At 43.2% G+C, this 24,179-nt stretch overlaps 1 protein-coding gene across 2 annotated transcripts in view; it reads left to right on the forward strand.

Moving 5' to 3' along the window:
• Positions 1-24,179, forward strand: part of myripb (myosin VIIA and Rab interacting protein b) — a 102,297-nt gene that overhangs the window by 40,339 nt on the left and 37,779 nt on the right. For both annotated transcript variants that reach the window (XM_030100135.1, XM_030100136.1), the window contains exon 2: positions 5,500-5,721. In XM_030100135.1, the coding sequence (XP_029955995.1) occupies positions 5,500-5,721 (222 nt within the window). The remainder of the gene's footprint in view (positions 1-5,499; positions 5,722-24,179) is intronic.

Genomic DNA, 24,179 nt, shown 5'->3' on the forward strand with positions numbered 1-24,179 from the left:
TTCAGCCCCAGATCACTAAAACGGGCCCGTATATTCATACCTCCAGCTCAGAGGTATACACACACACACACACACACACACACACACACACACACACACACGTCCAATAATTCCGGTCAGTCAGAGACAACTAGCACTCTTAGATTCACTCTGACAATCTGAAATAACTGAAATAACTCGTTAACATGAGTTGAAACTTTAAGGCTGTGCTGCGATGCATGTTTTGAACAAGATTTATTAAAATGAGTCACTGACCTTGTTGAATAGTAATGTGTCATTTAGCCTCGACTGGAAAAACAAAAAAGTGAATGGTAATGAGTTATTATGACTTATAAATATGGATCTTTTGATGGGAAGTTTGCTCAGAGCCAGAACTCTGTGTTAGCTGGGGTGCATGTATGAATTTCTAAATGAATTAACATCTGCCGCTTTACTTTGTGTATTAGCATGAAGAACTTTAACGGTACTGTTTTACAATTATTTTTATGTATACGTATTAAATGGGACTCCATTAGCTTATGAAAACAGAAGCTGAGCCCATGTGGACGCAGTAAACTTTATTTCTCCACTACTAAATGTAAATACCAACCAGCTTAAAGAGCTTAACGTTCATTGAATGTGTTATAAAAGATAGTTTAGTACTTTAAAGTTGTAGTGAGTAAACACATATGTTGAAAAGCAATATGCTTCCCAGAATGACACATATTTGGCCATGCCTAGATTTTCACTTTCTGAACTGGAAACATTGGGTTTCTATAAGAGAGTGTGTGTTATCGCAGAAACAGGCAACTGTACTGAATATGGGTTCACAAGTTAACAGAAGATAAAGTCATTTTGATCAAAACTGAAGCTCATTTCAATTCTAAAGACTAATAGCTTCACTGATAAAGTCCAAACAACCAACCAACCAACTTCGACGGATTGAGCTCCTTTCATGGCAGCCGCCATGGAAAGGAATGAAAAGAATTGTTTGGAAGCAAGGAAACTGTGGAAACTTCTGATACTTGGACATTCTTTTCATGCTTGTCATTTCTTTTCTTCACCTCTGTTCCTGTTAAGGTTATTTTTCATTTTTTTCCACTCTGCTTCCAGAAGCCTTCCTTGGTCCTTTTCTTACAGGAGGCAAAATTCACAGGAGCTTTCAGAGGAAATCAGGCAGAGTCCAGTTTGGAGAGCATGTTTGGTGAAGGCTGCGCTGACTGGTGCACACATTTATTATATCTTTAATCTTGTTTGTGAGCCAGTCTGCTTTAAACGTGAGCTGTTGAAAAAAGAATTTCCCTGTTTCTAATGATCGTCATCAATGTTTCAAGTATTAGTGTTAAAGAAACGAGAAGAAATGCAGAAATAACCAAATATGGTCGCTGGCCTAATAAAAGGTTCAAATGTACATGATAGAAGTATCTTCAGTAATTTGGTGATTTGATATAAGCAGCTGTCAGTGCTGGATTATCACTTGTCTTCACACTTCATCTCTTGAAATTGCATCAGTGAGCCAAAATACATAAAATGTGCTTAATGCTCCGTAATAGCCGTTCAGTCGAACTGAAAACACATTCGATGATGAGCAAACTACAATAAAATGAAACCTTTTAACCATCTGACATACTTATCACTAACAAATTAGACTACGACCTGCTGTGTTTTTTAGTTTTTCTGAACAGTTTGCACACTTTACTATAACAAACATCTTTTTTTTTTTTTTTTTTTTTTTTTTTTTTTTCATTTGATGATACTAATCAATGCTTTTTTGAAAATGCTCTTACTAAAATCACTATATTTTTTCTTTCTGCTTGGGTCTTCGGTGCTGGGTAACATCCCCAGAGTCGGCGAGGTCCTCTGTTAATAAAAACCAATGAGTGTTATTTCTAACCTAAACTAATTGGGCCTTAGTGACACACGGATGACCCTGATGTATCTGCAGCCATGGCTCTGCAGCCAGCTCAGGTTTTCATGTCTCATTAGCGGAGGTGCGAGCTTAATGTGAGGGGATGGCGGGCATGACGACTCACCCCCCTCCCCCCAGTCTTGACTTTGGGTATATGTGTGCATTTGCTCACTCATTTAATTAAACGGCCTGAGTTCATCTGCATCTAACAGGGGATGTTCATTAAACTCCTATCACAGAGAATGGCAGAATGGATTTTTTTTTTTTTTATCAGATTTCCAGGCAATTTCTTTCTGAGTTATTGAAATTTAAATACGGGCTGCGTGTGCAAGCCCCAATTCCAAAAAGGCAGAGGCGATGTGTAAAATCTGTATTAAAAAAACAAAATCCGATCATATCAGATGCCGTAAGCAACACAGAAAAATATGAGTTAATTTTAAATGTTGCTGCAAAAACATCTAAAAAAAATAGTTGGGATTGGACCAAATACAACTTCGATGAGCATCCTGCAATTTGTGAAAGAAATGCAGTCACATCCGAACCTGATGAAGGATTTCAGCTGCTCAGCAGTCCCAAACTGCCTGCGTCACCTGGACTCTCAGTCCGTGTTGGATCCAGTATCGTCGTGCTGAAATAAGAAAAGCCTCCGCTGAGAGAGATATTTACTGGATCTTAACAGATGTTGTTCTCACGCTGAGGGGACAAACTCATTTTAGTTTGGAAGCAACACACAGCCCAGTCTGACCTTGAGTGGGCTGGACTAGTAAAGCGATAAAAGCAAGGCAGCTTCATTTGGAAAGCACATTTCTTCAACTATTCAATTCAACAGACATGTATGGTTGGTACCAAAATGACTCAAAATTAATTATGTTTTTATGTAATCTATCATTTTTATATTTTTAATGGCTTTTTAGGATTCGCTTTGCATTTTGGCTGACTTGAACTTGCTCTTTAAAGCGATACTTCAACATTTTGGCAAATTGGCCCATTTAGCGCAATTCATTAGTCATTTCGAACAGTATACTTACTTTTTTTTGTGAGGGCGAGCTGTTGTTTATTCAGAGGTGAGTCGGGGAAGGTTTTCGGGACGGACACAATGGAAGTGGACGGTATTTTGGTTCCCCCTCGTCAAACTCATCAAATACACAATCCAACAACCCCAAAACACTTTGGTGGACACGTTATAATCCACACATTCACTACGCTGTGGAACACCTACAAATAATATTGTGGCGTTACGACACTGAAGCAAATACTGGGAACTACTTTTTCTTTTGAAATCACTACGCCCAGACAAGTAGTTCCGTCTTAGAAATCTTCGCATAAACAACTCAATGTGGTAATTTTGCATTAATATTTCACAGCGTAGTGAATGTGCGGATTATAATTTGCCCACCAATGTGTTTTGGGGTTGTTGGATTGTGTATTTGATGAGTTTGACGAGGGGGAACCAAAATACCGTCCACTTCCATTGTGTCCGTCCCGAAAACCTTCCCCGACTCACCTCTGAATAAACAACAGCTCGCCCTCACAAAAAAAAGTAAGTATACTGTTCGAAATGACTAATGAATTGCGCTAAATGGGCCAATTTGCCAAAATGTTGAAGTATCGCTTTAAAGCCTGAGAATGAGTCTCAGTGTAGCTACGTTGGCTCACAGGAAGTCATTCAATTACCACAACCTCAGTAGAGTTTTTTTTTCCTTTTTGAAACAGATATTTCAGCTCTCATTAAAGCCTCTCGAAATGTTGTGGATAAACTTCATGTAAATGTTTTGATTTGACTCTGGCCGTCATTTCCCAGCAGTTACGACCTTGAGTGTGTACGTGTGTGTGCAGAATATAAAAGAGCTCCTCTGCTCAACCCGCTGTGTTTATGTCAGTATCTATACGCCTTGGCCCTTAAACCCTCCCACCCACCCCTACACCCACTCTCGTATGACACACTATATGAAATGGTTTGTTCGTCTTGTTAATATTCTCCGTTTAATGATGCATATGAAAAGCAATCAGCGAGGCAGCAGAGGATCTGCTTCAGGAACAACGTTAATAACTTAGGGAAGCCGGAGATTGCATGGCCCCCACTGCTCGCACATTCCACACAGGAAATTTACAATATGCTGCATTCAGCATTTGCTACATACTTATTTTTTTCCTTGTATAACTTGATGGCTTCGGTGCATTTGGGAGTACATATTTTTCAATCTGTTGCATGTCTGTTGAGCTTCCAGTAAATATAATGCTTGAAGGCTTCACTGGAAACACAAAGACCTTCGTCTTCCCTGTGGATTTTGCTTTAAAAGTGAATATATTGGAACCTTTTTTTCTTCTTCTTCTTCTTCTTCTTCAAAATACATTGCTGTGTTTGTTTTTTTGCTCAGAAATGGCATGCGCTCTACTTGTTTGCAGTATCGGCGAACGCCTGGCCTGTGTATTGTACCGAAAAGCATCTTAAATAATTCACTCGCTGCCCATTTGAGCTGAGCTCACTTTCACACCTTGCTCGCAGCCACATCCTAATCTCCGCATCTCTGCTTCCATTCACGCCTAATGACAACCGATGGCTGACGGTGTAAACACGGTTGGATGTGCTATTTAGGCCCTCCGTTCTTCGCCGTGTATTGTTTTAAAACACAACGGCCACAGGTGCCAAGTGCGCCGATGGTGATAGGTTTATGATATAAATGCAAAACATTACATAATTTATTGTAGCCTCTGCTCGTGGCGCATTGCTCAGTCAGCACAAATCCCACCGAGGAAAAAAAAAAAACATGTACATAATTTATGTGAACAGTTGAGGCTTCGGATGGTAAAGCCGCTTTGCTGGTTAAAACACTGATTAACAGCCTGTTTTATGCTGTCGATCTCGATCATTTTTTTTTTATTTTATTTTTTTTTTTTTAGAGCAGACTTTGAATTGAATTGATTCACTCTTGTCGAGTTTAATTAAGTGAAACTAAAAGTGAGATGGTGTGAAGTTATGCACACTGCAGGAATGTGCCCAAACAGCTTTCCAGTTTTCAGTATTGCAGTGTTTTTTTGTCACACTTGTTCATGCGAATCGAAAGCCTCCAGCACATGACCCTCGACTGTGGTCCCCGTCTACCCCAGTTCATTGTCAGGATTTTTAACCTCATTATTTAATAATTAACCGAGTGTTGCCGTGTCGGCGGGAGCGTACCCGCACGGCGAGCTCTCCTCAGCTGTATTTTTGACTGATCTGGCCAAACGAGGCATGATGGGTCCAAGCAAATTGAAATGTCAGCCATCATTGTAATTCCACAGAATCAGTGTAAGAGAAAGAGAGGGGGAGAGAGAGAGAGAGAGAAGGGTACACTGGAGCTGTTTTTACCCCCGTGACCCTCTTTTGCCCCCTTCTCTCCATCATTTTTTAATACTCCACTTCCCTTTTAAAATTTTAATTTACCCCCATCCTCTCCAGTTATTCTGCGCTGTCTCCTTTGCTGTTTTTGTGTCCTACCTCTCGACCAGACGCTCACTCTCTCTCTCTCTCTCTCCCCCTCCCCCGTCTCCCTCTCTCTTTCTCTTCCTCCCCCATTCAATCCTCTCTCTCTCTCTCTCTCTCGCTCACTCGCTCGCTCGCTCGCTCTCAGTGAGATGAAGCAGGAGCTGGCGGAGGAAGGTAGCAGATGCTCCATCCTCTCCAAGCAGCACCGCTTCAACGAGCACTGCTGCATCCGCTGCTGCGCGCCCTTCACCTTCCTGCTCAACCCCAAGCGCCAGTGCCTGGACTGCCAGTACAACGTCTGCAAGACCTGCTGCACCTACAGCAAGAGGGACAAAGCCTGGCTCTGCGCCGCGTGCCAGAAGGGCAGGTTAGTGTTCCTTCTCTTCACTCTCGTTCACATGTAACACACCCGCGGCGGCGCCGAGGGAGATTAGTGGAGCGGCGGAGGAATGAATGGGGACGAGACATACGAGGGCGTCTGTGAACTAGTTGATTGGAGGACGCCGAAGTGAGGAGAAAGCTGCTTTTGAACGGGCGTTATGTGGATGGGGTGGCGGGTGAGCGACGACGGGGGATGAATGGGGCTGGAGGAGCGCTGAAGGAGACAGATGTGAAGGGAAAAGTGAATGAATGAATGAATGAACGACTGAGAGGGAACAGGGGACTTTGGAGGAGTCTCCGCTGAGCGGATGTCTGTTTTTGAGTCTTTTTATGAATTTGTTGTTCCAGTTTGGTTTAAACAGTACATCCGTTACAGTCCAAATAAAGTGTTTCCTTCTTTTTTCACTCGTGTACTAAGAGGTGTGGAAATATGAGGGTATTAGAGGAAAGGGCTGTAAGAGAGGCAGAGGAGTGGAGGAAATTGTCGGATTAAGATACAGTGAGAGATGAAAGGTTAAAATATGCATGTTTTCCTCAAATTTTCTAATTTTGATATAATTTCATGTCATTTTTATTGTTTTTTTTTGGCTTCCTTTTTCCTCCTGCTTCCCCCCTTGATCACACCCGCATTTAAAAACTGCAAGACGGGGTTTCAAGGAGCGGAATGCAAATTTGTGATTAAGAGGAAAAACAATCAGCGGCACACAAGAGGCGGGTAAATCCACAGCAGCTGGCTGTATTTGCAAATGAGCTGCTTGTGCACGTATGCGAGTCAGGTGAGACCGTTGGTGCATGCACGTATGTCCAAAGCCTTTGGGGGTGTTTCTCGTGTACCGTCTCATCAGAGACCGTGTGCCCGGGCGTCTTGGGCGGGGTGTGGAGAAACACTGTAATCTGGATTGTGTGAGAGCCAATTCCCGGCGAAGTCATGGCTCTAATCAATTGTTAGCTTGAAATATAAGACGAATGCGGGCTGCCACTGCATCTGACTTCAATGTGCAAGAGCAGATTACTTGGAGGTTGTGATTTTCCAATTACAAAAAAGTAATTCCACATGGGGTCCACAAATGTCGTTTAGTACATTATTGAGATATTAGGTATTAAATATTTAATGCTGCAGTACAAGGACAAGCGTGTTAGTTGTGGACCTTGAATTTTCTGACTGTTACTCTAAGTGGAGGAGGACAGGATAGCAGAGCAGTGACAAATCTGTCCAAAAATGTGCTGCCCCTCCACTTGGCCTTATTTCTTCTCGCCAGTCCCCCAGCTCGGGCGCTCTCTCTTTTATTGATTTTTGCTCCACGGCGTATTGAGTTAGGCCCGCTGCCCTCGGTCCTGCTGTATGAGAAGGGAGAGGGGAGGGGGGAAGAGTGGGGATACGGATGATGGCAGTCAAAAGAGGTGGCAAGGTTTGCATCGATCATTTCTTCCTTCACTCTTTCACCTCCGTTCTTTGGTGTGTGTGTGTGTTTGTGTGTGTGTGCGTGTGTGTCCCTGCCGGGGCCTCAATGATGTTCTCATTAGGGGTTTAGACTGAATCACAGATGGGCCTCCTGATGTCACAACATTGCCGTCAACCAGCTACATATAAATACTGCACTTTTCATTAGCGCATTAAACAGGTTTAAATCTGGTTTTAGCATGAATTAGTCTCCCTGAGGGGAGTCATGTCGTTTGGAGCAGTGATTTACAGCTTGCAGGAGTATTGAGCTTCAGACTAGAGGAGCTCTCAACGTTATTTTGGAAATACTGGAGTTCATGATACATGGAGTGCAAAGAGAGCGAATACAGAGGAGGACTAATGCATTCGTATTTCTTGAAAAGAACAAAAAAAGCTTGACTGAAATTAGTTTAATCGGCTTTCAGAATGTTTCCCGCAGTTGTTTGCAAAACATCTCTGAGGAATTCAGCCGAATCCAAATGCTAAGTCAATTCACAAAGGACACGAGCCACCAAATGGTCTCAGTCACACGCACCGTCTGTCCATCAGCATTCACAGTGGCGTGGCCGTGCTGCTCACGAGTGTGATCCATCACGGGAAAGCAGATTTGTAATCATCGCACACATGGACACTCTCGGAGGCTAAAGTCACCCACTGGCGCATAGAGGCCCACAAAAATGAGAGAACGTCGCGCATGTCCAGGCAGACACATGTCCGTCACCAAACAGGCGTGAGCGCATTGCGTGTTTGATAATCACATTGATGAGGAGCTGCGGCTGAGGTGGATGTTGGGGAGCATAAATGTCATGATGTTGAACGCTGGAGGACTAACATTCTCAAAGCAGGTCGTATTCACGGAGATCTGACTCAGTAATTCTGTAGCTGTGTATTAACACCCTTCTCGCCTTGTTAAACAGACACACACACTCAGAGACACACATGCAGAGCGAGCGGGACAGGCATGACCATTTATGGTCCGGTTGGATTATTAACCTCCGTATCCTGTGATACACGCTCATGAATACCTCTCACCAGTGCATTTAACAGAGGAGTCAAAACATCTTTAGTGGTCACTGAAATGTCTGGGGTTTTTTTCTGGCTGATCAGCCGCAAAGCTGTGGGGAAACTGTAACAAGGAGCCAGAGAGGGATGAGGAAGGAAGGTCAAGAGGTGAAGAGTACAGGCTGGAAAGAAGTGCGCCGTTATTTAAGAGATGAAAACCCAGTGAACAGTAGTTAATTTCACTGGCATTCAGACTGTTGTGGTCTTCTTTGTCTTTGTCTCAGCCTTCGTACAGCACTTCCCGGCTCCCCTCAGCCCCTTCCTTGCTTGTTTTCTGGTTTTATAATTGTTTTTGTGCCAATTATTCTTCTCTCTGTGCAGTTCTGCTACTCTATAGCCGCCACCTTCTCCATTTTCCACAGCTTCATTTGAGCGATTGCTCATATCTGTGCTTAATCTGCAGAGGCTGACAGTTCTGCTTGGCTATATAGCTTCTTCAGGCTATGGAAGTGTGTCCATAATGTACTGTAAATATACCGTGTGTGTGTGTGTGTGTGTGTGTGTGTGTGTGTGTGTGTGTGTGTGTGTGTGTGTGTGTGTGTGTGTGTGTGTGTGTGTGTGTGTGTGTGTGTGTGTGTGTGTGTGTGTGTGTGTGTGTGCACATATTGTGTGTTTGCATGCATTAAAATAGCAATATACTAAAGTGATGGTTCTTACCACTTTCATAATCTCTTCCTAAGGCATGGCAGTGAGGAGATTAAGGCATCTGCTGCAGACGTATACTTTACACAGATATGGAAACAACACACACGTGCACAACAATGCATTTACACACGCACGTAGCCGTGCTGGGAGCTCAGTTTAATTGCTTTTCATCCATTAAATGTCTTTTTAGACATTTTATTCATGACCATGTAATACTCCATGTATGAAGGCACTTTGACGTGGTCTGTCAGAGTGTGTGTTTGTGTTTGCGCGCGTGTGTGTGAGTCAAGGCACACAGTCTGTGAGTATGCATGCACATTCAAACAAACCCAATCCACTTAAACACACACATTTACAGGAGCTCTGCTGCAGTTGTAGAGCGACATTAACGGCCTGCTGTATTTTAAATGCAAGACTCTGCAAACTCTGGCACCATCATGGTGGAGTAACGGCATGTCTGACACACACGCACACACACACACACATGCACACAAACTCACTCAAACTCTCCCCGCCATTAATTTGACTCTTCTCAATGGGCCTGCCTATCTTTAAAGGCCAAGTAGTTGATTGGCTTTAGGGGGTCTTCGGATACAAGTTAACAAGCACTTACTGAAGTGTAGCAAGTGGTAATAGAAGCCGAGGAATTGCTTTTTTTTTTTTCCAATGAAACCTCTTGAATAAAGCCCCCTGTCACGTCTTATAAACTGTGAGCACAGGAAGAAATGTTTTTTTTTCATCTGGTAAGGATCTGCATATATATATATCTATATATAATATGAACAAACAAACCTGGGATTAACAAACGCCGTCAGCCATACAGCGGTATGTTCATTCATCTATCCATCCATCTTTTATTAAGCTTAATCCATCCCATCAGTGGCTGGAGCCAGTCCCAGCTGAGTGTGAGTAAATGCAGGGTAAACCCTAGAAACGGGTGTGTAGACAGATAAAATAGATGTATATGCTTTCGTCCGCTTGGAAAAATATGATTTTTAACTCCAGAAGTGCATAAAAAATTGGATAGCCACACAGAGATACCGAAAAACTCTCCAATATAAATGGAGGGCCAGCAAAACAAAACAAAACAAGAGAATTCAAAAAGAAAAACAAATGAACAGTGTATACATTACAGTGCTTAATATTTGAAATTTGCTCAATTGCACCTCAGTTGAAAATAGGTCAACAAATTAGAAATCTCTTGAAAAGATGAGAGTATCAAAACAGATTAATTGATGATTCTTAACTTGATTGGAGTGATAGTGCACTGTGACAGAGAACGAGAAAAATGAATGATTAAAGCCAGTGTTGCTGACGGTTGGGTCTTTACTTGTGCTGCTATAGCAGTTGAACATACGCATCACAACGGTTCAGAATTCCACCTACCTGTTTTTCCACCTACTGACAATTTACTGTGATCAAGTTCAACCAATTAAGGTTGAGTGGAACAGCTGTGTTTCACCAATACATTGTTTTTAAAAATGTAGAGATTAATTCAGTTTTTAAACTCTAAATTATGATACAGATTGAATCATGATCTATGGCATCATTTATTAAGCTGCTGAAGCTACACTGACAAACAGTATTAAAATCTATTTCATGTTTTAAAGCATGTAAATGAAGCAAAATGTCTGTCAGCAACTGAAGATGTGTAACTTTGCAGCATATCAACAGTATGTATGTAACATTGCACACTTGAAATCATTCACACCAGCGGCCAATCTGAAGTCCCCGTCTAGAGACTGGACGGTTTCCTTGCCGTGCAGCGGCAGTCCTCACCACTGCACCACCTCGCCGCCCCGTACATGACATCTTGATGATATTTTCACCTCTATTTTTCGCCTTTATTCTTCCCCTGAATATTATAGAATAAGTGTTCATTGCCCATGTGTCTACATGCTGCTCGGTCGCTATTGATTCCAAGACTCTTCTGTTGATTTTCTGAAATTGGCTCGCAAGGCCAGCTGCTTTTATGACTCACAAAAACGTTAACTTTCTTTTAACCACTATTTTTTGCGGTTTCTATCACATGTTTGCATAATAATTTGGGATTATTGATCTGCCAGGTTTCTACATTGCCACTGCATCACTGCGCATTCCTTTGACTCCCTTCAAACTTGACCATTTGGTTTCTGCAATCTGTGAATATTTTTCATGTACTAAAAATCTTTATCATGTCAACATTGTGCCGATACAAAAGGTCATGAAGACTTAAGCATTTTAACTTCTCTCTTGCTGCTGCCAGACGAGCACCTGCGGCTCGCAGATGAAGCGAGACTCTGTGATCTTTTTCTGTCCTCCTGGTGGTATTTTTATCAGTGTGGGAGAGTAAAACTAGTTCTGGGCTGGGAGGGTGAGCCCTGTAGCACCGGGCTGCAAATGAGATGCGTGCACGCCGAGGCTGAGTTTTTACCAGACTTCTCTGTGCGAGCATGCCCGTGTGCTCTGCCTGCCGCTGACTCGTTTCCGCTGTGCTTTTGTCACGTTTTTAGCAGCTGGTGTGAGAATTTATTGCCGCGCTCTTTCTTGTGTTTTCTTTCCCAATCGAGATCCAAAATAGCACGCTGCAAGCCTCAGTAGGTGAAAAATGGAAGTCCCCCGTCTTTCATTCATCACCGCGTTCGCGCTACGTGAAATATTGAAATCGCACAGGACAACATTAGCTGTGAGGGGAAATGGGCGCGCAAACATTTCGTCAAAATCAGCACTTGTAATCGATGAAATTAGTTACTTTGAACTGCAGGAAGCTCCTCAACAGAAGTGCAGCTGAATCCCTCTCCTCAAGAATCTGCAGGCAAAGGAAAGAGAGCCACTAATCACGCTCCCTCCTTCCGTCTTCCCCTCTTCCCTCTCTTTTGTGGCCTTGTCTTCTCCCGTCCAGCCCGTCTGACACAGGAGCCACCTGCCGGTCATAACTCTGGATTGTGATCTGTGCTTGATCTACAGGCCGGTGCGGCGAGAGGAGTGCACGTGGAGGAGACGCGTGCACGGAGAGAACAGCAGCGGTCCTGAGTGGTGTTTCACTAAGTTCTATTTAAGTGCTCATTAATTGAAATATAGCCTGAGAGTCTGAAGTTGTGCTCAAATTTTACTAATGCGGCTGGAGCAAGAGTTTTCTCCAACTAATTACTGTTGAGATTTTCAGCCTTGAAGCGATCACAGCGGTGTGTGTATGTGTGTGTGTCTGTGTGTGCGATCAGTGCTTATTAATGCGTGTCTATACTGTACTGTGTCTGTGCAGTTTAAGTGCTCCCGTTGCCTGACCTCTCGTGTTCCATGAAAGCGTTTTTCTCTGCAGGGGACGAGGTTGTATATCAGGCGATAAATCACGGCTGTACAGGTAAACATGAGTTTGCGCACGCATGCACAGGCAGAGCCTTGAACGCTCCCTCTTGTGGGTGTGTTAAATCCTGTCAGTCGTGTGGTATTTTACAGATATTGCTCTGAGTCACTAATGTCTGATTTCACTTGTTCAAGCTTCAGATTCCTCCTCTGAGTGTGTGTGTGTGTGTGTGTGGGGGTCTGTGTGGGTGACACTAAATCAGTCACATGTCTGATGTGAGCACTGCTCCGGGTCCAGCTGTGAGCCCGGCCGCACAGAGGTAACGCAATCCGCACTTCCGGCGATGTGAACCTGTGGGTAATTCCCCCGTCGTTTCTTTATCGAGGAAACCATGCCGGAGCGTTCCACGTGAATGGGGTCATTTGTGGCTCACAGGGCTCAACGCAGCAGGCCTGCAGGACAGAGGTGATTGGAAATCTCATGATTCCCAAAGCGGTTTATGCAGTAAGTTGGCTAGTGGATCAGAACAGAAGCTAAAGCTCCCGTTGTTTTTATTGTGGGTTAGTGGGATTGAAGAGAGGAACCGCTGCCTCGGAGTTCAGAATGTAAAACCCCAAAACAGTTGTGCTCAGCGGCTTGTAACACCTGGTAATGCTGTTTCATAGTTCTCTCTCTGTTGTGTGCTGCATAACTAAATGTTTTGCTTGTACGAGAACTTTGTTAAAGCTGCAGGAAGTCATTTGGTGAAGTCATTTCTGTGAATATCTAATCTATATTTCTGTATAAAGCACCAGAAAATCTTTCTATTAACCACTCAATCAGTCATGAACATTCAAAAATAATTGGCAAGTATATAAACAAAGCATAAACACTAAGGGAATCAGTGTTTGGTAGATTATTTATTTGTTTCAGTTATGCATCTTTTCAATTATTTTTACCACTCTCAAGTCGGATTATGTCCCTTAAAGCAACAGATCTAAATGTATGTCTTGCACCGATTAGGAGCTTGTCAAATTAAATCTGCCAAATATTTCTCTGGAAATATATGATTAAAAATCATAGATATGGTTCTGAAACCAACCAGTCGTCCAGCTTTAGTCTGGCAGGATAACAAATCTGAAAGCACCAGAAAATCCAGAGTTATTTATTTCCCAGCATGCATAATGTATTATAATACATTAGTTTTTCCATTTTCTTTCACACAAAATATTGTTTTTAGTTTAGCATGAGCAAACATGGGCATATTTAATTGACATTTGTTGGGCTGCATGACGTCCCGCCTTAATGTTGCATGAATGTCCTGCGTATCCTAGCAACAGCAGTCTGCAGGTCATCCGATGCGTTCAGTTCTCATGACGAAAAACTGTAAAATAAATCTGAAATAGTTTTTTTATTCAGTCCCATTAAAAGAGAGGTCATTTGAATTGAAAGCAGTGAACTGTGTTATTGTTATTTTCGAAGATGGTACAAACTTCTACACCGGGTGCGCCGGGTTTTCCTGAAAAGAAATCATATGAGGAACTGTGTGTTTCTGTCTATTTCAGTTTATGGGTTTTATTGCATCTAAAACAAATCAGAAAGGCAAACTCTGCAGGTCAGTAACTACTGCACACAGATTTGCTCGAGTCTGAATGCGCATGTTGAATTTCCGTTTCCGCTCGGTCGTCCCTCGGCTCGCTGCTGGCTCTGTTCTACACCGGCTGCTCCTGCAGATGTGATCCATCAAAACCATCTTCAAACTCGGGAGACGCCCCACAGTGCAGCCACTCATTTCTCATATCCTGACGGGCTGGCAGCACAGGATGAAGCCTCCTGACTGACAGATCAGTGAGAAGGATCTCTGCTTTCTTATTAGGAGTCAAAGCTGGAGTCTTTTCAATAAACACTGAAATCACAGCTTATTGCCATTGCCCTCCCTCTTTTTTCCACTATGTCTTTCTCGGGATTTTTGAGTGCATGGTGTTATTTGATTAGTAATATTTCTTCCCCCTCTGCCTCCCCCCTCCAACATTCACTTATTCACTCCTCTCCAGCCTCGTCCCTTCCTCAGGCAGACCGTCTTGTCTGATCTTCTTCCACATTCAACTCTCTGCAGAGTGGAAGAAGATTTTCATACTCATCGCACGTTCCTCCTCCGTCAAACCCCCAGCCCCCTTTAATAAAAGAGCAATATTAGTTTTTTTTTTTTTCAATACCCAAATATTTCTGATTATACTGCAAATGATTTCCAATGAAAGGTTATTTTAGGATGATTTATGTCTCTTGAGAGGGATCCATCTCAGGGAAAATAAAATAATGCATTGATGCCTTAAATGACATCTCCTCTCCACCAGTTCGCTTAACTAAATCATAGAATGCGAAAAATACATAGTTTTAGTAACGATATAAGAAACTAGGTGCGTTTCAGTCAAACTACCATTTCTTTAGTGAATAAAACATTTAGCTAATCATTTATATTAGGATAGTGATAACGGATTGTGCAATGTTTTTAGTCTCTATACTCGTACAATGTTCTTTTTAAGTTCAGGGGCCAAATGCATACAAATTATATTCCAGTTATCTGTATAAGTGAAATAACAGAACATTGAAGTTTTCTTAAATGACAGCTGTGAGTGTTTGCATTTTATTAAAAAGAAAGCAATGGAAGTACATTGTGAAAAAGTCAATATTTATTTAACTAACTATTCACATAACTTAAGCAAGTGTATTTTCAGCATTCTGCTTCTTTTAATGAGGCTTCTTGCTGCAAATTACCCTGAAATGTCTAAAAACCAAAGCCCTTCATTTGTGGCTTGAATTTTCTTGATTTTTGCTTTGTTTTGCACATCTGATGAAAAAAAAATCAGACATTTTTTCTAAGTGTATTTCTTCAAATCAATATGAATGAAAGCTCAGAGACCCTCATTTAGCAGCTTTCAGCATGCAGATCCACCCTTGCGATCGAGCTTTGCCTCTGTTTTGCTTGCGGTAGGGTAACTAGCTTTCACTGCTGCATCACTAATTTCTCAGCTCTGGTCTTTGTGTTTTCTTACATTTGCAATCACTAACAAGAGTGATTTTTACACTCGGGTGTCATCCCATGGGCCGTCATGCTTTGAATGTTTGATCGTCTTGTTCTGCAGTGCACCACCAAGCAGACTCCAGGATGCGCGTCCGATTGGTGTCAGGATGGGCTCGTTGTAAAGTTTTCCACGTGCGAATCATGCGATATGTCATGACCTTTTCCCGGCACAGCACACAAACGCTCGATCATAATCCATTCTGATGCCGCCGTATCAAAGTGACATTTAGAGCATATTTTCTGGCCATTGCTCCGAACTGACTTGAAGGTTGAGAGTGATGACGAGGCCTGAGGTAACACTAACTCATCATATCCAAGGTTAAAGTTGTGATTACAGTGGTTTGTGTGTGAAAATGTTTCACAAAATCACCCAGAAAATCTCTCATATTGCAATATTTAATAATTAAATCATTCGACATACATGTGAACTCAGTACATCAGACTAAATCATTTGTATGAATATTTTATGAACTGACTAAAAGTCAATTAAAGTTAAAAGTTTATAGGATTTAATAGATATTTTGGACTATCATCGTTAAAGTTAGAGTTGTTGTTAAGTGTGTTATTCTTTGGTATAAACAATGTAATGAAAACGCACATAAATTAATGAAGGCTTCATCTCATTAAGAGGAGTTCCTTCTTTATTTGCTTCTTGATTTAGTGTCGTGACTACCAGGAGCACTTAATGGGACTGAGCCTTGATTTCTTCTTCTACCTTCACTTTTACTGCTACTGTAAAAGAGGTTCATCCCGGCACGCATTACCATAAATGTAGAAGTTTATGATAATATAGCTTTGATTTTCAAAAGTGATTCACATTATTTGACTACAGTATAATATGGTATGCACGTACTTGGGAGAGGCCTCGGAGGGCTGTCTGGCATCTCCCCGTTGTCTTTGAAGCTCACGCACTTGAATGCAGAGAAATGTAATACGCAACATCTCACATGTGGCCTTAACGTTCGGGGAGAGAGAGCCAGTGTAAATGAATACCAATTAGATGAATATGCTAATATCAGGATCCCACTTTCCCTGTACTCCTGCGGTTCTTTGGGATCTGTGTATGTACACATCCTGATTGCGTATTCTCTCCAACTCTGCAGCAGAGTTTGTGCACTGCTCCTCTCCCGTGTCTCATTGCACCTCCTCTCCCGTTTTTCACCGCTTTAAATGGGGCTGACGCTGCGGAGCTGGCTGCACCCCGTTCAACTTGTTTAGTGGTGATTTCCCACCTGAGCGAGGAGTGCTGTTTGATCTCATTTGTTTAAAATCATCACATGTTATTAGATGAGCACCTCACAGGGCTTTGGGGGCTCGGATGTTGTTGCTGGCTAGCTCTTTGTTACACTGTTGCTTCCATGTCGAGAAAGAAAATCCGTTTTGGCCAACCATTAAATCAATAAATCTTTCCTAAACTATTAATCCAAAGATATTCCAGAGGGTTAAACACTGATATCAAATTAAGACGTGGATTTCTCATGCTATCTGCAGTCAAAGCTGAACATTTGGGGACACATTTCACACCATGCTGCTGGTTTCATGCATTAAAATCCAGCATAAGTATTCCATCATTTTTCCAATAAACAAACACCAGACAGGCCGACGTGGCTGTTTGCTGTAGACAGTCTGCTTCAGCACAACAGCAAATGGAAAGTTCCTCGTTTTTACTTCAAACACTATTCTAAAAGTGTGTGCACCTTACCCAACAACAGAAGTGGACAGTTAAATATTAAAAAGCTTCCGGCAGAGATGTCGCAGAACATCTTGCTGCAGGCGGCTTTGGATGAAACAGCCGGTGATCCAGAGCAACCAGCACAACTGGAAACAATAGGAAGCCTTCCGTCCCACCCTCTGCTTCTGTGCCTCTCCGCCTATTTGTTCAGAGCGGCAGTGGAGGAACTCGGGTGATGCTTCCTGAATCAAACGGGATCAAAGCAGCCGTTCACATCAGGGCTGCCAATGGGGAAGATTTCAAAGCAGCCTGCAGACACACACTCACGCTGTGCACATTTGGCATGGCGCAAATGCAAAATGCATTAATGCACAAACACACTCATACACAATTGCACGGCTGCGGCTAAGAGTGGCCGACTTGCTCCCGTTGTTTTCAGATGACCACAGCTGCAATTGTGAACTCGACCTTTCTTTTCTTTTCTGTCTTCCAGAAAGTAGCCGTGTTTTTGCTTTCACTGTAGTGTTTTGGGAAATCGGAGCTCTGAGAGCGATTTGACAGCCTTTCTTAGAGAGAACCTGGGAAAATTACTTGGTGTCGCCGTTATAGATTATCGCTGAAACAATTTGCTCATAAGCTTGTTAGCAGAAACTCAGGCGATATTTATTGGGTACTTTAAATATCGATTCATTTGGGGCCTCCATTGAAGCGGTGTGTTTTCTGAGCTTGTGCTGTTACCTCTTAAGAACTTGACTGTAAGTCACCACTGCGAGATATTTGTTGGGTCTTACAGCTTCATTTGCCACCAGCACTTGTTCGCGCGTTACACCGTCCATAACTAAGCACCAGTGCTCTCACCTGCCGCGGTGAACTGTCGAAGCCCCGCAGATTCTGTAGTGGCTGCTTGACTCATGGATTCATGCATTTTGCATGAAGGTCTTCCCATGCATCTTCTCTCCTTTTACCCCCTCTTACTGTTTCTCACTCTCTCTGTGCCACCCGTGTTGTGTGTCTCTGCTCTGCCGCCTCTGTGAGCCGCTGCGTCTTCTTCACTCGTCCTCGGCCCAGATCGTTTTTCACGCCACCGAACAGCCGCAGGATTCGCATCTCCGCACTCCGTTGCTGTTTACTTCAGCTCCCTCTGAAATGTACACATCTCAGGAAAATTGGCTTCAGCAAACACATTTTTTTTCTTATCCAGCATGACTGAGATTTGGCGTCCTGTAAACCTGCCTGTTGATGCTCCGATGGTTGAAAAATTAGACTGCTCCTCTACCTGCGCAAGATGAGCTTTAGAATAACGGTTTCCCTCTGATGCCAGAGCCTCATATACCTGCAGGCGGGTAAATAAAACCTCATGCTGTGTTTCGTATTTATCCGCCACCAGATATGCAGATTTGTGACAAAAATATTTACAAAAATGTGGCACGTGAATAAAACATACACAGCCGTCAATAATTGGATTCTACGTGTACAGTGGCACGATTAAATGCAAAGACATCAGGGGATGGAGGAGGAAATGAGGCAATGTGTGGTTTCCACATAAGTAGATGAAGGTTTTTCATGCATGCTAATCCCTTTCCTCTTCCGCCTCCATATGCCACGACACACTCATTTATCAGACCTTCAGCCTTCGCTGGAGTTTCATCACATGAGTGAAAAGTGTGAGGGCGCTTAAGTCAAGTGTGGTTCATTAGTTCGTCTCACCACCGGCCGTGGATTTCCCTCCGCCCACTCCTCTGCAGGTCGCGACGAAAACATTCCAGCAGTCAGCCATCGCCATTTGGATTTATGTTCTACACGTTCAGCTGATGTTTTCCTCTAGCATGAATAAAAATAAATCAAACAGATTGCTTTGATATTAATGTTGGGGACTTTTTTATGTGCGAATGTCAAAAATATATTCCGAGAACAAATGGATGAAACTGGCGACGCGAGCTCATCTTCTTTTCCCCAAAAAAAGGACTTTATGCTTCCAGTCCCAGCCGGATTCCTGCATGTCCCTCCGGACACTGACCTCCTCAGATGGAGAGGATCACCTTGATGTCTGCGCTGATCACTCTCAGAGGTCACTGACAATGATCAGAACGATTGGTCCTGGGAGGCAGAGAGAGACTGGGGGGGGGTCTGCGCCGCTGCCGCCGCCCACCTCCACCACCCTTCAGCGTCCTCCACCATCCGCCCTCCACTCCTTCATGGCTTCTATTACTCAGTGTGACGGCATTAGTATGAATAATGCAGCGGTGCTCCCCGCCTGGCCTGGAGTACGATGCGCACCAGTGTGTGCAGGCATGACATGAAAGAGGAAGGGTAAAGGTTTTTTTGTGAATGATCAAAGCCAAGGAGCTGCAGAAGTGCCTCAACCTTTAACGGAAGGGCCTCAAAGGCTGGTCATGCACATTAGCCTAGATATTGACCTCATACATTCCCTTTAAATGGCCGGCCATGTGTGATTTTTTTTGTACTCTGCTGTCATTATCAGTGCACGTCCGTGTTGAACAGAGGTAAAGGCTGAAGTGTTTTGCCCTGGGATGTTTTGGCTTCGGGCTCCCGTGAAGCTGTTGCAGAATATTTTAACTTAGTGAGTCTTAACATAGAAAATTAAAAGGAGAGATGGAATATACTGTAGATTATAACCTTAGAACCCGACCTCACTGTGAAACGACTTCAAAACGACATTTTGTTCAATCACACTGAGCTGAAACGCTCCCAGAATGACACTGTGATGGGTAAGTCATGCAGGGTAGAGTCGACTGTCGGAGGAGGCCATCGCTTGATGGATGGCAGTGCTGTATTTCGTCTCTATAGCATCCATCTCCGCATGCAATCTGTCATCCTCTCTCCTACTTCACACCGTCACACTTCTTCGATGTATATTCCCACTCATATGATGTCCAGCATGGTTGTATAGTAGCAGTCTGTATACGGCCACCCTGTTATCGCCTCTTAGAAACTTTGCGATTTACATTCAATATGTTATAAATGAATGATTTTGCCCTTTTTTTATGATCATCATGAGCCAATATGAATCAGTATTAAATCACAATTTATCAGCACGACTTGCGTAAGACTTGTAAAAGGCTTTGTATTCCTGATTGGATCAGAAAAAAGTAAACAGAATCAGCATTGTGAAACATAGAAGGATGCTAAAGGTCAGCAGCAGCTATTAATTTCATCTCAACTCCAAGTGAAAAGGCAGAGAGAGATTTCTCCTCCTCTGCTGGTGAGCCATTCCCCTCTCAATCCCTCCATCTGTCTCTGTCACCACAAAATCAGCGATGGCGCGCAGAAAAAAAAAAAAAAAAAAAAAAAAACACCCCTCCGCAAATGGGAAAGGAAAGGATGAGTAAGAGCGAGGAGATAAATGTGCGTGCGCCCGCGTTTGTGTGCACGCATGCATCTGGCGTGCTTTTTTGTTTGTGATCTGTGTGCCGAGCATCAATGATTCACCGCCATCAGTCTCCCACGCCCTGTCTGCCAGACTGAGCCGGCCAGAGCGCCGTTCGCTCTGCACCGGCGTGTGAGTCGTGTGAGTCGCTCAAGGTGCGTTCGCTCACCTGTGCAGCTCGCCTCAAACTTCCCCGCCCTCGGCACAACCCGGGTGAATTAAGGTAATATGGAAATATTGAACCCGGCAATTACAAACTGAAAACAGTATGTGAGCTTGTTGTAGGTGCTTGTGGACTAATCAGGTATAATTTTCATTACACTAAATGGTTCGTACAGCAGGAGTAATTACCCTTCATTTTCAAACCAGAAGTGCGTTTACCTCAGCTGTTTTCAGTTGTTTTGGGCTCCCCGTGCTAATGTGGAGCTTCGAACCTGGATGTCTGCTGACTCCTGCGCCGAAAAATAAAACATTCTTTTAATTTCTCAGTTGCGTGAACTTCAATTTAAGAGTCTTCCAAGTTTCACTTTTGTTACATTTCATGCCAGCTCGGTTTCCAATGCAGGAATAAAGACGGGATCCTGACCTTTGTGCTTTCCCTGCATGCCTCATTCATTCTCATTTCTGAGAGGAAATCATGGGGAAAAAGTAGCGTGTAAAGACATGTACATTTTACTGAATCACTTCTTTTCGAACTGAACGTACGCTGAATATAATGAAAGCAAACTACTTTTTTTTTATATAGAAAGGCATCTAAATGTTGTCATTCGTTAACATATTCATGTACACACTCTTCAATTAGACATTTAAAAGAAAAAAATAATATTGAATTGTAAAAGTGTTCTTTTTATCAGTTGCAGTTAAAACAGCGACTTTCACCGTCATTGCGTCAGTGTGCAGCCCTGCTTTACTCCCATTAGAAAAGACGTGCTTGATGTGTTTCGTATATGATAAATTATATTCACTGTTGGCATAGAAAAGGAGTGTTAGTTGAAGAGAGCGCAGCAGAGAGTGGTGTATCCCCGCCCGATCGCACATACGAGGGAATTCACAGGCTCGGAGTCAAACCATCAGCAACTCTGTCACAGTGTGAGTCCAAGCTGCTGAGTCGCTGATTCTGGCTGTCAGCGCGCCTGCTGCTGCGTGTTGGCGATGTTATTCATGGTGTGAATGTTTCAGGAAGAGCGCAGACAATAGCCAGTGAAATCAAAAACAAATATATGCTTATGTTGCACGAGAAAATGCAGCAGTGTGGCGCTCACACCTTGAAATTAGCTCAGCTCTTTTCCCTTTTTTTTTAATAACTACCTCGGCTTCAGGATTTCAACTTACTTTGCTGCATTTGGAAATAAATTCATTTCTTTTAGAATTATTTCAATGCCAAATAAACTAATGCTCATCTTCTGGCTTCAGCAGACTTTGTTCCTGCTCTCTTTATTCAGTTTGTGTTGCTCTCGATCCTACGCTTCATCTAATTTCTTTTTTTATTTTTAAAGCACCAATATGTTATCGGTCTGGTGCGCTGGACCATAAAATGACCGCGATATGTCATCAGAGATTAAGATTACTCGCCAAATTAAATAGCTGCCATCTCTGACAGCACTGCTACGTCCAATATGGCTTCCTTTGAAATTCCTCATGTGGAGCAGAATGCGTATTCGTGATCCGGCCTATGTGGTAACGCACACGGCTCATTTTCAGATATCAAACGGAGAGGACCTAAATCTGGCTGAGTGCTGCAGATGCATTTGAAAGACGGAGGCAACTTGAAGCCCAGAAGGGTTTTCAGACAGATGCTTGGTTGGACGAGTTTCCCCTGAACAGATAATGAGCCGTCAGTGGAGGTCAGCCGGCCTTGACTGAAACATCACAACTACTGAGAGGGTTGACGACTTCACACTGTAGACTTACCAGTGAGTCTGATTCATTACATCAGAGTAACTTGACTGTAACAGACAGAGTTAATTTGTCAGAAATCTAGTTAAATACAATATGAACCAACACCTTGTTGCCTCTGATGGAGAACAGTCCTTTAGTCCTTCTGTTTTCAACCTCAATATCTGTTTTGGCCCATTAAATCCTGACATGTGTGTAATTCTCTTTTGAAGCCAAATGTGAAATCAATACTTTTAGACTTATGACCAGAGAAATGCATCAGTATCCGTGGAACTGAAGACCAGATCTCAAATATTAGTCATGAGGAAAAATGACCTCTCAAGTTGAAATGTTAGTCATTATACTACACATCAGACCCTTAATGTTAGAAACAGGAAGCATTTATCTGAATGACTGAGTAGCTGTATATTTTCTGTGCATGTGTAACAGATTATATTTGACCCTGATTTGAAAATGTTTCAAGGAGGGGAAAGGCAAAGAGGGGTCAGCCAAGCGTAGTGAGACAACAACACAGAAAGCAGAGACGGGAACTGTGAGTGCAGGCTGCTGTTCCAGTGCTGATTTTTGTTTCTTGGTTGGTGTTGTGTGACTAACTTAATGGGCGCTGCTCCCGGGATGAGGGCAGCCAGAGGCTTGTTTGGGAAGCAGGTCATTCGTCGGTTCTCTAATTGGTGGGAGTGCATTGAAATGGCTAACTTCATTGGCCTGTTTTGTTTTTGGCTGCCTCTCTTCTAATGAAATGTGCTCGTGAGAGTGGAGAATGCCGCTGCCTCCGGGGGCCGCAGCCACACGGGAATCATTTCAAAAGGAAAATACTTTCACATTTGGACTCACGGGTGCAGACAAAACACACACTTTAAATGTAAAAGGAGCCGCTTTGTTGCAAACGTCTTTGCTGTCATTGGAGAAGCTCCGGCTTCCTCTGGCAACGTTCACTGTATCATGATGCTCTCCTAAATTAAAGCCGGCATGCTGTTGTTGGGAATCATATTCGTTTTTATATAGATTTTAAAGCAATGTGTGCCTCGGTGCTTTCTGTTTCTGTTCGTGCACTGTGGTGATTTTTTTTCTCTTCATCTTTGACATGTAGCAATTTGCACTTAAGAGCTTAAAATAGTGTTAGTCTGATTATCCCTCCACTGCCTGTCGCCTCGCCGGTGTGTAGGACAATGAAGCTCTGCTAATGTCAGAAATGTCACATGCGCGTTAGAGGGAGGTGCCTTTCAAGTCAAGGACAGGCAGGGTGTCTGCAGCGCCGACGAAAACTGAAACCTTTTTAATCTGGAGAAGGCTTTGCAGATAGTTTCCCCATCAGGCCAGCAAAGAAGAGAGGTGAACTTTTCTGTGGTCGCAGGTCACCGCTTCAGAGCCACTGCTGCAAATGTCACTCCTTAAAGTCTGCAGCTTTCCTGCACCCTTCTGCGAAATACCTCCCGTGCATTATGTTCTCCTTCCATGGACGGGAAAGAAAAATCTTTTTCTGGCTTTTCCAGCTTATCGCACACACGTGTCTTTAAAGAGCAACCATAGCCAACAACAGCTTCCTTACATCCTCCATTATTCCATTAAAGATCGATTCACTGGGATTATGTAGAGTGGGGGGTGTGCCTGGAAAAAAAGACTTCTAAAAATAGACCATTCAGAGCAAATGCCTCATATGCCTGGCATCCATGACACCGATCAACGCAATGACCTTTGTTTGTTCTTTTCTCATCGTGCTCATTGTGTCCGTCTTTGTCCTTTTGTCCTTTCCTCTCCCCGTCTTCCTCTCCCCGTCCCGTCCTCTCGGAGGCGACTCTTCGGTGGCAGTGTTTTCTGGTAGCTGTCTGCCGATGTCAGCCTGCCTCCCTCTGCTAACTAACAGGCGGTTACGAATGACACCTCGGTACATCGGGCTGCCTCGCTGTGCTGTTTCCCTGTTTGTCGTTTTCTCGGTGTGACTTCTGTACAAGATGTTTGGTTGGAATCAGATTAATGACCTTTCTCCGGTGCCTCC

The sequence above is a fragment of the Salarias fasciatus genome, chromosome 9, assembly GCF_902148845.1.
Source record: "Salarias fasciatus chromosome 9, fSalaFa1.1, whole genome shotgun sequence".
In the NCBI taxonomy this organism is placed as follows: Eukaryota; Metazoa; Chordata; class Actinopteri; order Blenniiformes; family Blenniidae; genus Salarias; species Salarias fasciatus.